We start from the raw sequence: 12088 nt of genomic DNA, 5'->3' as shown, positions 1-12088 counted from the left end.
CTGTCTGGAAAGGCCTCACATGTTCAGCCTGTCCTGACTGAACCCTGGGCTGGCTCTTACCATCTCTCCCCTCCTAACTGCCCTCCCTGCTTTCAGAACCTGCCGGCAGGCCAGGCTGAGCACGATCTTTAGTTCCCACAACAACGCTATGAAGTAGGAACCTTCATGACCCCCAGTTTCTAGTTGAGGAAACTGAGGCTGGGAGAGGATAAGTCACAGTAAGACTGTGGAGGGATGGGATTGGACTCGGGGCTGCTGGGTCGGTCCCTTCCTGATCTCCTCCTCCAGGGCCCAGGGTAGGAGGCCACAGCTGTCACTGCCTGGTTTATAAGGCTCCCACTGGGCTGATGTCACTTCCTGCAGCTCTGACCCTATCCCCTGGCCCTACTGACATTTCCAGGGTGAAGGTTAGGGCAAAATGGGTGAGAAGTAAGAACCACTACTCTTTTCATGAGTGCCCAGTGTGAGCTTGGGACATAAACCTTTACATTTCATGCCTCAACAGGGGAGATGCTACTGCAGCTCCCATTTAGCAGATAGGAAAACTGAGGTTCAAGGAGATTAAATAGCCTGTCAGTGTAGCGCAGTGGTTAGGCCTCTAACCACTGCTTCTGGAGCCAGCCTGCCTGGGTTTGAATCCCATTTCTAGCCTTGCTGGACCTGTGCCCTCAGGTGACATTTTTAACCTCTCCATTTTCACACCTGTAAAACGGGGAAAGTAACCGAAGACCCTACCTGAAAGGTCTGCTCTGACAATTAAATCTGTTAACAGGTGTAAAGCAGGGCTGAGCCTAGTGTGTAGTAAATGCTCAATAAGTGTTTCCTGCTTTTATTACTCGTAGTTGCAGAGCTGGGTTTCAAATTCATGGCTGAATCCAAGGCCTATACCCTTAAACACCCATCAATTCTCTAAGGAAGTAAATGCTGTTTCTAGTCCATCTACTGAACAGAGGTGTAGTTCTTCAACTGGGGTTTTACCCAGCTGTCTGTTCCCAGTTTGGAGGACCACGGGCATTTACTGTCACTCACCCAGGGTGGGTGGGAAGGCTGATAGGGGAGGGGAGAGGGCTTGGAGGTACCCAGATGTTTGCCTGGGGGACAAAAGGCCCAGGTCTGGTCTTCAGGACCCTGGGGACTTCTGGGGTGGGAGGTGGAGATTTGGGTTTGCATCCTCTTCCCCTCAGCGCCCCAGGACTCCTCTGCAGCTCTGGCCAGGATCCCAACCCGTCCTTGCCTCCTTGCCCGTGGCCACTGCAATCTCCTGGGGCCGGTTCAAGCCCAGCAGGTGGCTCATCCTCTCCTGCTGCGAGACAAGGGAATGAGTTGATCATTTCTCACCCAGCAGGCGTCCTGGGCTACGGAGAGGGCTCTAGCGGTGGCTCTGAATCTTGCCTCCCAGCTACCCTGCCTGGGGACCCCCAGGGATTCTCAGACCAGCCGTCTCCCTCCAACGACTAACCTGCTCCCTGGACCACCATTTACACCAGCTGTGCGCTGGTCCTGCAGACAGCCTCCCAGGCCCCCACCGCTGTCCTGCCCCACAGGCAGGCTTTGAATTCTACCAACTGAAACCCACTTTCCCACTGGCATCCTACAGAGAGGCAGGTCTGTGCTTCTCCTGCTCTGCTCAGGCCTGGGGAGAAGCAGCAGGGCTTTGAGGGATGCAGGGTCTGCCCTCAACCCTCACATCTCCCCGTCCTACTTGGAACCAGAGACATTTCTCCTGCCCAAGTCAAGAGGAGTCCTCAACACTCCAATTATTGGTCCTGGGAATGTGCTCCTCTTTTAGAGAGGAGAACTGGGCTGGGAGTTCAGAGACTGGAGTTCCAGAATCTGGTCTCACTGTTTTCCACTGTGGCTGTACCCATTTACACAAAACTAAAACCAGAACTACCATAGAACCCAGCAATTCCACTCCTGGGTATATATCTGAAAAAACCAAAAACACAAATTCAAAAACATACACGCACCCCAATGTTCATAGCAGCATTATTTATAATTGCCAAGATATGGAAGCAAGCTAAGTGTCCATCAACAGATGAATGGATGAAGAAGATGTGGTATATATATATATACATATACACAATGGAATACTACTCAGCTGCTAAAAAGAATGAAACTTTGCCATTTGCAGCAACATGGATGGACTTGGAGGGTATTATGCTAAGTGAAATAAGTCAGACAGAGAAAGACAAATACTGTATGATATCGCTTATATGTGGAATCTGAAAAATACAACTAACTAGTGAATATAACAAAAAAGAAGCAGACTCACAGATCTAGAGAGCAAACTGGTGGTTACCTATGGGGAGACGGGCAAGATAGGCGTAGGGGAGTAAGAGGTACAAACTATTGGGTATAAAATAAGCTATAAGGGGTGGGGGGAGGGATAAACTGGGAAGTTGGGATTAACATATACACACTAGTATATATAAAATAGATAATCAACAAAGAACTACTGTATAGCACAGGGAACTCTACTCAATATTCTGTAATAACCTAAATGTGAAGAGAATTTGAAAAAGAATAGATATACATATATGTATAACTGAATCACTTTGCTGTACACCTGAGACTAACACAACATTGCAAATCAACTATACCCCAATACAAAATAAAAATTTTTTAATAACAGAAGAAATAAGCTACAAGGATACATTGTACAACACGGGGAATATAGCCAATATTTTATAATAACTATCAATGGAGTGTAACCTTTAAAAAATAAAAGAATCCGGTCTTAGAAAGCAGAGCCTCAGAGCTCTCCAGAAATCCTAGATTCTGGCCTGGCCTCAAGGAAGTGGGCTCAGCCTTTGTCACCCTGCCAGGAATGCTTTTAGCCCTCACCAGCCCCAGGGTGAGTTTCTTCTATTGGAAAAGGTCCAGGAACTGGCCACGGGAGAACTTCCCATGAACTTGTGGCCCAAAGTCACACAGCAGGGGAGCAAGCAACTCACACTGGAGATAGACCAATGGAATCACAATCACAGTTTTCTCCTGTGTGTTTCTTCTAAGAGTTTTATAGTTTTAACTCTTATATTTAGATTGATGATGGATTTCGAGTAAAGTTTTGTACATGGTATGAGGGAAAGTCTACCTTTATTATTTGCACGTGGCTATCTGGTTGTCCCACCACCATTTTTTGGAACAGACTCTTCTTTCCTCATGGAATTGTCTTGGCATCCTTGTCGAGAATCAGTTGACTATCAATGTGAGGGTTCATTTCTGTACTCTATTTTATTCCATTAGAAGAAACTCGCTCTGGGGCTGGTGAGAGCTACAGGCAGGCTGGGGGGTGACTGAGGCTGAACCCATTTCCATGAGGCCAGGCCAGAAAACCACTGAATCGTGTACTTTAAGTGAGTGAATTATAAGTTATGTGAATTCTATTGCAATAAAAATCAATTTAAACAAAAACAAGGGGGAAAAAAGGCACCAGATGCACTTAATAAAAATTCAGTAAAACACACTGAAAAAAAAAAAAAAGACAAGCTATGCAAAGTTTATTAACAACTGTTCTCCGTGTCCTCTGGCCTCAGGTTTAGAAAAGCATATAGTGTGGTTTGGTGCCATTGTGGCCTTGGGTTGCAAAGTTCTACCTTTATCTGCTAACCTCACTTGGAAGCCTCCAGAAGAGACACAGGGATCCCAAGATAGAACATTTTACTAATGCTTAACAATACTCTGTGACGTCTAGAAGAGTGGAGTGGTTAAGCGTATAGGATGCATCTACCCCTGCTCTGGCACTAGCTGGCTGGGTGGCCTGGGTAAGTGATGTAGCCTCTCAGATTCTTCATCTGTCAAAAGGGAAGTGGCAGTACCTGCCTTCCAGAGCTGTCGTGACTGTTCAATAAGTTACCCTATGAGAAGCTTAGCACGGTGCCTGGCAGGTGAGCAAACACACAATGAACAGTGACTCTTGTGGTTGGCAGCCAAGAGTGTGGGCTTTGGAATCAGACAGTGAATGTGCCCTGCTCCCTCCTGGGTCAGTTACTGTTGTGGGTTTGTGTCCCCCAAAAAGATAAGTTGCAGTCCTTACCCTGTGAATGGGACCTTATTTGGAAATAGGGTCTTTGCAGATGTAAAGTTAAAATGAGGTCATAATGGATTAAGGTGGGCCCTCATCCATTGTCTTGTAAGGACAAGGAGAGGGAAATTGGGACACAGGGACACAGACGCACAGAGGGAGAACCAGGTGAGGAAGGAGGCAGAGATGGGAATGATGCATTTACAAGTCAAGGATGCTGAGAATTGCTGGCAACCACCAGAAGCTGGGAGAGGCAAGGAAGGACCCTTCTCTAGAGCTGTCAGAAGGAGTATAGCCCTGCCGACACCTTGATTTTGGACTTCTAGCCTCCAGAACTGCGAGAGAATACGTTCCTTTCACTTTAAGCCCCCAGATTATGATCACGTGTTATGGGCAGCCCTGGGGATGCAGCACAGTCCCCAAACCTTGCTTCTGCATCTGTACCATGAGCTACGTCCCTCGATGGGACGTGTTCTCAGCACCTAGAACTCTGCTTGGCACCGGGGAGATGATGAATAAGTAAGTAGCCATTGAATTGGTTGCATGAAGGCATGAAACCCACATGGCTCGGGCCTCACCTTCTTTGAGTGTCACCTTCTTAGAGAGGCCTTGCTGTCCACCTTGTTTACAATAGCCCCACTTCCCTCTGCTTTGCCTGACTGCCCTCTGACATATCACAGGTCCCAGCTGTCTACTTGTTCGTGTCTGCCTCGCTTCCTGCACTGACTGTTCCTTGAGGATGTGGAATTTTGTCTGTCCACTTGCCGAAGCTGAGTTCCCATGCATACGACAGCAACAGAATGTACCAGGTGCTCCATAAATATTTGGGAAATAAATGAATGAATGAAAAATGAATGAATAAATGAGATTTAGAATGCCCGTGTGTACAGACAGCCAAGTCACCTTCTAATATATTTCAACCAACAAGACACTCTGATATTGTTTTTACCAGACAGGAAAGTTCAGTACTGGACTGTCCATGTCACACGTGGACACTGACTTGGATTTGGACCCAGGTCGGCTGGACTCCAAGTTCAGTGCTCCGTTCAGAGGGTCTAAGTAGTGAGGGGGCGCTGGGTAGTAGCGGATGGGAGAACCACTCACGGGGACTGGGGCACAAGAATGGAGAAGCGGGAGACACTGATGGACGTGCTTTTCCTCCCCCCAGACTCCTGCAAGCCCCCTAGAGGGACAGCAGCCCCACTGGCCATCTGAGTTTTGAGTGCCAAGTGCTCCCAGTTGGGGCTCAGTCTCCCCAGGGTCCCCACTCTCTCTACTCTGCACTGCTCCCCGCCTCCCCCTCATGCTTGCTTGACATTTGTGTCACTAACAGCTTTTGTGCCAAAGGTTGAGATGTTTCCCCTTGGGAGCTCAAAGATGCTGTTAGGAGCACCAGCTCTGGTCCCAGGCAGACCTGCTGGGAGCCCCAGCTCTGGCACTCGTGTGGGTGAGTCCCTTAAACTCTCAGAGCCTCCGTTTCCTCATCTGTAAAATGGGAGTGACAATGCCTACTTCGGGAGGTGCTCATGAGGGTCACATGATGAACCATGGATTGAATACTCAGCACACAGGGCTGGGCAGATAGCTGTGCTTGATGGCTAGTGACCTTGATTATTAGCTCTGGGTTAAAGGTCCCCTCAGTGGCAACTCTGCACGGCGAGGGGGGCCAAGAAACCCTGTCCCTTGGTCTTGTGGCGAAACCAAAAGAACAGCCTCTTTTGGCTTCAGCGGGTGGGAGTATCTGGGCCTCTCAACATTTAATTGATTGTAACGTCCCAGCCTCAACACGCTCCCCCGCATAAACTACACCCCCAAGAAGAGCCTCCGAGAGCCTTCCGTGACTGTGTACAGTGCGTTCCCGGGGTCCAGCACGCAACATTCAAACTGGCTTACAATTTATCTGCTGCTTGGATGAAAACATTTTAATGAGTCTGTGCAGCCCGAACCCTCGGTGTCACCCATGGGACTCCCAAAAGTCTTTCCCCGCCACAGAGCGGGGGTGTTACAGGCGTGAGATTACAGCTGCGCTTGCACTTTGGTCTCCACCCAGAGGCCTCTGGAAACAGCGCATTAGAATGTTCTGGATGGATGCAGGCTTGGTGATAGCGGGCTGGGGTGGCCAGCTCTCCGGTGGACCTGCTCTGTGCTTTTGATGTAGGTGGGGGCCTGGGCGCTGCCCACCCTCTAGGCTACCCTCTCCCTACTGTCCTGGGAAGTTTCCCTTTGACCCCCAAATTGGACAGGGGCCGTCTTGCCCCACTGTTCCTTGCACAGCCCTTAGTGTCCCTTAGGAGACCTAAGGGCTTAGGCCCAAAGGAGACCCCAGCTTTCAATGACCTCCACTTACCTGGAGGGAAGGTCTCTGTGTGCGTGTGTGTGACAAGAAAGGGTCTTTCTATGCAATGCCACAGACAGGCCAAAACAATGAGCTGACTTTAGTTTTTGAAACCTGCCTTGAAATATATTTAAAGGAGACAGTCATGGGGGAGGAAGGGGGAACAGGGGCAATTTTTAAACCTTTCTAATTGTGCCTGATTTTTAACTGACATGATCGCTATTTGTTGTGAGAGATATTATTATTCATTTATTTATTTTGAAGTACAGTTTATTTTCAATGGTTTTTTTTGAGATTTTTTAAAAATTATTATTATTATTTTGGCTGTGTCACACAGCTTGTGGGATCTCAGTTCCCTGACCAGGGACTGAACCCAGGCCCTGGGCAGTGAAAGCGTGGAGTCCTAATCACTGGACATCCAGGGAATTCCCTGATTTACAATGTTGTGTTAATTTCTGCTGTACAGCAAAGTGGTTTGTTTATACATACATACATATTCTTTTTCATCTTCTTTTCCATTCAGTTTATTACAGGATATTGAATATAGTTCCCTGTGCTATACAGTAGGACCTTGTTTTTCATCTCTTTTATATATAGTAGTTTGTAGAGAGATACTGTTTATGCGTCACTCGGACTGTGCGTGGGCTCAGAACATTCTGTGCTATGGATCGTCTCATTTAATCCTCCCAACCTTGGCTAAGTAAGCCGCTTCCTTCTCTGTGCCTGGGTCTATGCAGTGGGCATAGTGCAGTTTCTGCCTCATGGGCTGACGTGGCCGCCGGGGTTATGGGAGATGCTACGCAGGAAACTGCCTTATACTCGGCCCCACTGTCTCTCCCAGCCCTCCCCTCACCCGTCCGGACCTTGCTGAGCCTCAGAAGCCACGCTGCTCTGGGACAGGGACAGCCACAGCCCTGTGGGGCCCAGAGCCAATCCTTTCCTCTCCCTGAGCCTCAGTCTTCTCATCTGGGAACTGGGGATAATGGTTATCCTGGCCCTGAGGGGCCGTGGTGAGGATCAGGCGAAATGCTCTATGGGAAGCACGGTGGAACTGTCACAAACTGTCCAAGACTGAGGTGTGGCTGTCATTTTCAAACTTGGGATGTAGCCTGGCTCCTCCCCTAGACATGTGATGTCCAGACAGGCAGACCTACAGGAGGATGATCACACAGAGGCCGGTCACCCTGACACCCAGAAACAGGGCAGGACTGGACCCCCTTGCCAAGGAGCCAGTGGGCGCAAACCTGTGAGCATTCACTTCTCAGACTGGCTTAAAGCTCCCTGGAGTCAGGAATAGTGGATGGGACTTCTCTGTGCCAGGGCTAAAACCAGGAGCAAGAAAGAGGCAGCCACAGCCGTGCCCAAGAGCAGGCAGGCCGGAGACAACGTTAATAAAGACAGTAAAATCTGGCCTACTGAGCCTCTTAGCTGCCTCGTGCTGGGCTAGGTGTTTTGCAAACCTTTTCTAATATATATATATATTTTTTTCTTTTTTTGCGGTACACAGCCCTCTCACTGTTGTGGCCTCTCCCGTTGTGGAGCACAGGCTCCGGACGCGCAGGCTCAGCGGCCATGGCTCACGGGCCCAGCCGCTCCGCGGCATGTGGGATCTTCCCGGACCGGGGCACGAACCTGTGTCCCCTGCATCGGCAGGCGGACTCTCAACTACTGCGCCATCAGGGAAGCCCAACCCTTTTCTAATTTAAACCTCACAATCATCCTAGGAAGGAGGCATCCTTACCTTTATTTTACAGATGGGGAGACAGAGGCCCAGGGAAACTAATGAATCCAGGGTTGCATGGTAGATCTGGGATTCAGCTCCAAACCTGCATGTCTTTAACTTGTATGCAGATGGGGCATCCTCCTGTGTCCGGGGTGAGGTGACAATTGTAAGGAGGAAGGGGAAATACATTCGCATATAGGTAAGAGTATAGATACAGCTGTTGATGCATGTATTGATATAGATATCAATAGAGATATATACAGAATTAGTATTTTTTGAAGACTTAGAGGTTTAGACCAGTGGTTTAGACCAGTGGTTCTCAAAGTGTGGTCCTGGCACCTGTAGTATCAGCATCATCTGGGAACTTGTGAGAAATGCAGGTTCCTGGGCCCCACCCCAGATCCGCTGAATTAGGAGCTTTGGGGGGTGGGACCCAGCAGTCTGTATCTTCACAAGCCCTCCAGGTGATTCTGCTGCTCATTCAAGTGGGTGAGCCACTGGTTTAGACCATGGGCTTTGGCCTCAGATGGCTGTTATGACCCTAGACACGTTATTTTCCCTCATATAACGGGGATTATAACATCTCCCAGCTCACAGGCTGTCGCCAGGATTCTGTCGGAAAATGCGCATGAAGCTGGAAGCTCACGCACTGTCAGGCATGTGCCATGATGGGGCAAGGCATCAGGTCCTGCCCGCGTGGCAAGTACCAGTGGACTTGACCCCTCAGGGGACAGCTAGGCTGTAGGGACCAGTGACAAGCACGGTGACCTCTGAGCACTGGGGACAGTCAGAGGATTGATTGAGATGGGGGGTGCTATTCCAGGGAGAGTCTCACCCAGGGATGCGCTGAACTTCTAGGGGTCGGAGCCTTCCTGGGGGCACTGGGATGGGTGAGGTGGAATCCCTGGCCCCGCCCCTCTCTGGTCCCTCCTGGTAGCCTCAGCCTCCTGCTCATAAGTGGGATCCCGGGAGCTGTCTGCCCCATCCCTGGATTGACTGCCACCCCCCTCTGGGAGGAGCCCAGAAGTACAAAGCCCCTTGCTCCTCGGAGCCTACCGGGAGCACACCACCTTCTTCAGCTGGGATTGTCCGGCCGGCTGTGCAATCCGGGCTGGTCCCACGAGACCTCTTTGTGCCTCAGTTGGAACTAGCAGAGGAGGTTCAGGGTTATCTGGTTCTACCACCTCATTGTACGGATGAGGAAACCGAGGCCACAGAGGGACAGTAACCTGCTCAGGAGCCTTTGGTGAATGGGTGAGGAGTGCGCCTCATAGTAGAGGTGGCTTTGAGGACTCTGGTTGCTCACAGGCACCAGGGAGTAAAGCCTCAGCTGGACCTTCTACACTGCCTCCATCCATGCAACATAGCTGGCCCAGGAGTCAAGACACCTGGGTTCCGGTCTCAACACTAAGCAGCCTGATCTCACAGGAAGGTTTTGTGATCCTTGCTGTGTGACTTCAAGCAAGTTGCTTGCTTTCTCTGTGCCTCTATATCTATGTCTGCAAAATAGGGATAATAGTGCTGGCACCTCCTCTTGGGTTGGCTGTGAGGACTAACTGACATAAGGTCTGGAAAGCACTTAACCCCGTGGCCTCCAGGGGCCTTCCCTGAGCCTCTCCCTAAACTGACTGCCACCTCCCCTGTAAGCCACTCTTGACCCCATTACCCTGCGTGATTTTCTTCCCAGTATTTATCACTATCCATAATCACCTCACTTACCCATCTACACATGTGTTTTATGTTTGTCTCACGCACTGGACGCGAACTCCCAAGGACAAAGATGTTTCCTATTGAAAGTATATGGCCATTTCCTGGCACGTGGTAGGTGCTCAATAAATATCTGATGAATAAACAATTGAGTACACATCCCTCATCAGACTGGGAGCCCCTTGATGGAGCAAACTGAGTTTCATCTGCACTGGCTTCCCTGGTGTGACCAGCCTAGGGCTGGGTACCAAGAACACTCCTTGTCCAAGTATTACAGAAGCTGTTCCGTGGGCGGGCGACTGCAAGAGGGGAGGTTTTCCTGGCACTGCCACCTCCTGGCCATGGCCTGTCCCCCAGGAAGCCAGAACACACCACGTACTGCTGCTACAGGATTCAATGTCCCTCTGGAGGTCGGACCTGTGGAGGTTTTCCATTTCCCCAGAAACAGCGGCTTCCACGAGGCCTTTATGCTTTCATTGGCTGCCCGAGTATGGCAAGCTTTGTTTCCCTGATAAATATCATTTGATAAGAAAATCAGGGAACACAGAGTCCGGAGTCAAGGCCAAGTGCCTGGAATCCTGGCAGCAGAGCTGACCCAGAACCCAAGATTGCGCCCGGCAAGAATGTCAGCGCTGGAAGGGGCTTCTGAGACCACGTGGAGAAAGGTTTTGTTTCACAAGTGGGGAAACCGGGGCTGGGTAGGGGACACAGCCAGCCAGAGACAGGCACTAGTATTCTTATCCCCATTTTACAGATGTAGAAATGGAGGCACAGACACAGGGTGGGAACCCAGGAACCCAGACATCCAGTCCAGCACGCTTCTAACTTGTCCCCTGCTGCTTCAACGGCCTGGAAAAGGCTTGGGAGGCACAGGGAGGGAACGTTCTCTCTGCAGGAGGTGTGTGTCGGCACTGACATGCTGTCTCAATCCCCCTCCCCCACCCTGGGGGCTCCTGGATGGTCCTCCCCCCAGGGGAGTGCCCACCCCCACTGCACTTTGCTACAGGTATTTCCATGAACGTGGCTCCTGGCTTTCACCTGGGAAAGGTGCCCATACAACTCAGTATTTTCTCCCTGTGACCTCACCAGGTCGCAGAGCCTGAGGCTAGGAGATCCGTGAGTGATCCACTAGGCCTGCATCCCACCCCCATCTTACAGAAGGGGAAACTGAGGCCCAGAGGCTTCAGCAGGCTGCCACCCCTCGGGAAGTCTCAGCGCCCCTCATCCATTCCAATCAACATGTCGGAGCCCCTTCAAAGTGCCTGGTCCATGAGGCTGCACGGATGAGGCACAGCCCGGCCTTCCTCAGGTCCGGGTGTCAGTGCCGGTAGGAGAAGGGGTTCCTGAGAGGCCACATCAGTCACACCTCAGCATGGCTGGCCTCCTGCCCTCGAGGGCAAGGGTGGGAGAGAAGAGGGTCCACTGCCAGCACAGCAGGCATTTTGGCAGGTGGTTCCCAGGACAGCCCCTCTGTGTGCGTGGGTATGCACATGCGCGCGCGTGCGCACACACACACACACACACACAGGCACACGTGCACGCACACAGTGACGCCAGTGCCAAGAGCCCTGCACTCACCCATGACGTTGAGGAAGATGTTGCCTGATGCCAGGACCACCTTCTCCCTCGTAGCGCGGTCGTAGATGCCCACATGGCACTCGTAAGGACCGTTGTCAGAGATGCGGACCTCGGGCAGCCTGTGGGGAAGCAGAGGAGTGGGATGAGGGTCTCTTGCCTGGGGCTGGCAGTCACAGCGCTGCAGTAAACCGACCCCAAAGCCCCACCATCCAGCCTTCTCTCAACAACGCTCCTGGACCCACCATGCAATGCCCACATGCTGTGCTGGGCGCAGAAGAAACATTTATGGAACACCGACTGTATGCCAGGCCCTGTGCCTGATGCTTCAGAGGATGAAGGTGTGGGCTGTGTGTTCAACTAGAGTTAAATCTGTGCTCCTTTCAGCTGCTGAACCAGGGATGGGGACGTGCCCGCTCCCAGGGGCCCCTGAAAATGACATGGACTGAGGCGCCTGTCATGTGGTTCAGGCTCAAAACTGTCACCTGGTCCACCGGCACATTCATTCCTCACAGCTGCCCCCCCGACAGGAATCGCTCTTCCCATTTCATAAACATGGAAACTGAGACTCCAGAGGGGATGTAATTGCCCCCCCCACGCATGTGGCTATTAAGAGTCAGGATGGGAATCTGAATTCCTCTCTCCACACGGCCATGCTATCACTTTATGCATGGCCCTGGAGACTTGGGAAGAAACACAGTAAAATTCTTGTTTCCAAGGA

The 12088-nt window shown here is 50.9% G+C and overlaps 1 protein-coding gene across 1 annotated transcript in view; it reads right to left on the bottom strand.

The window, feature by feature from the left end:
• Window positions 1–12088, bottom strand: part of IGSF21 (immunoglobin superfamily member 21) — a 249825-nt gene that overhangs the window by 29729 nt on the left and 208008 nt on the right. The window contains exon 4 of the mRNA XM_060080255.1: window positions 11371–11489. Coding sequence (XP_059936238.1) covers window positions 11371–11489 — 119 coding nt within the window. The remainder of the gene's footprint in view (window positions 1–11370; window positions 11490–12088) is intronic.

Source organism: Mesoplodon densirostris, chromosome 2, assembly GCF_025265405.1.
Source record: "Mesoplodon densirostris isolate mMesDen1 chromosome 2, mMesDen1 primary haplotype, whole genome shotgun sequence".
Lineage (NCBI taxonomy): Eukaryota > Metazoa > Chordata > Mammalia > Artiodactyla > Ziphiidae > Mesoplodon > Mesoplodon densirostris.
The sequence above is the reverse complement of the archived record's forward strand: the minus strand, read 5'-3'. Positions and strand labels throughout refer to the sequence as shown.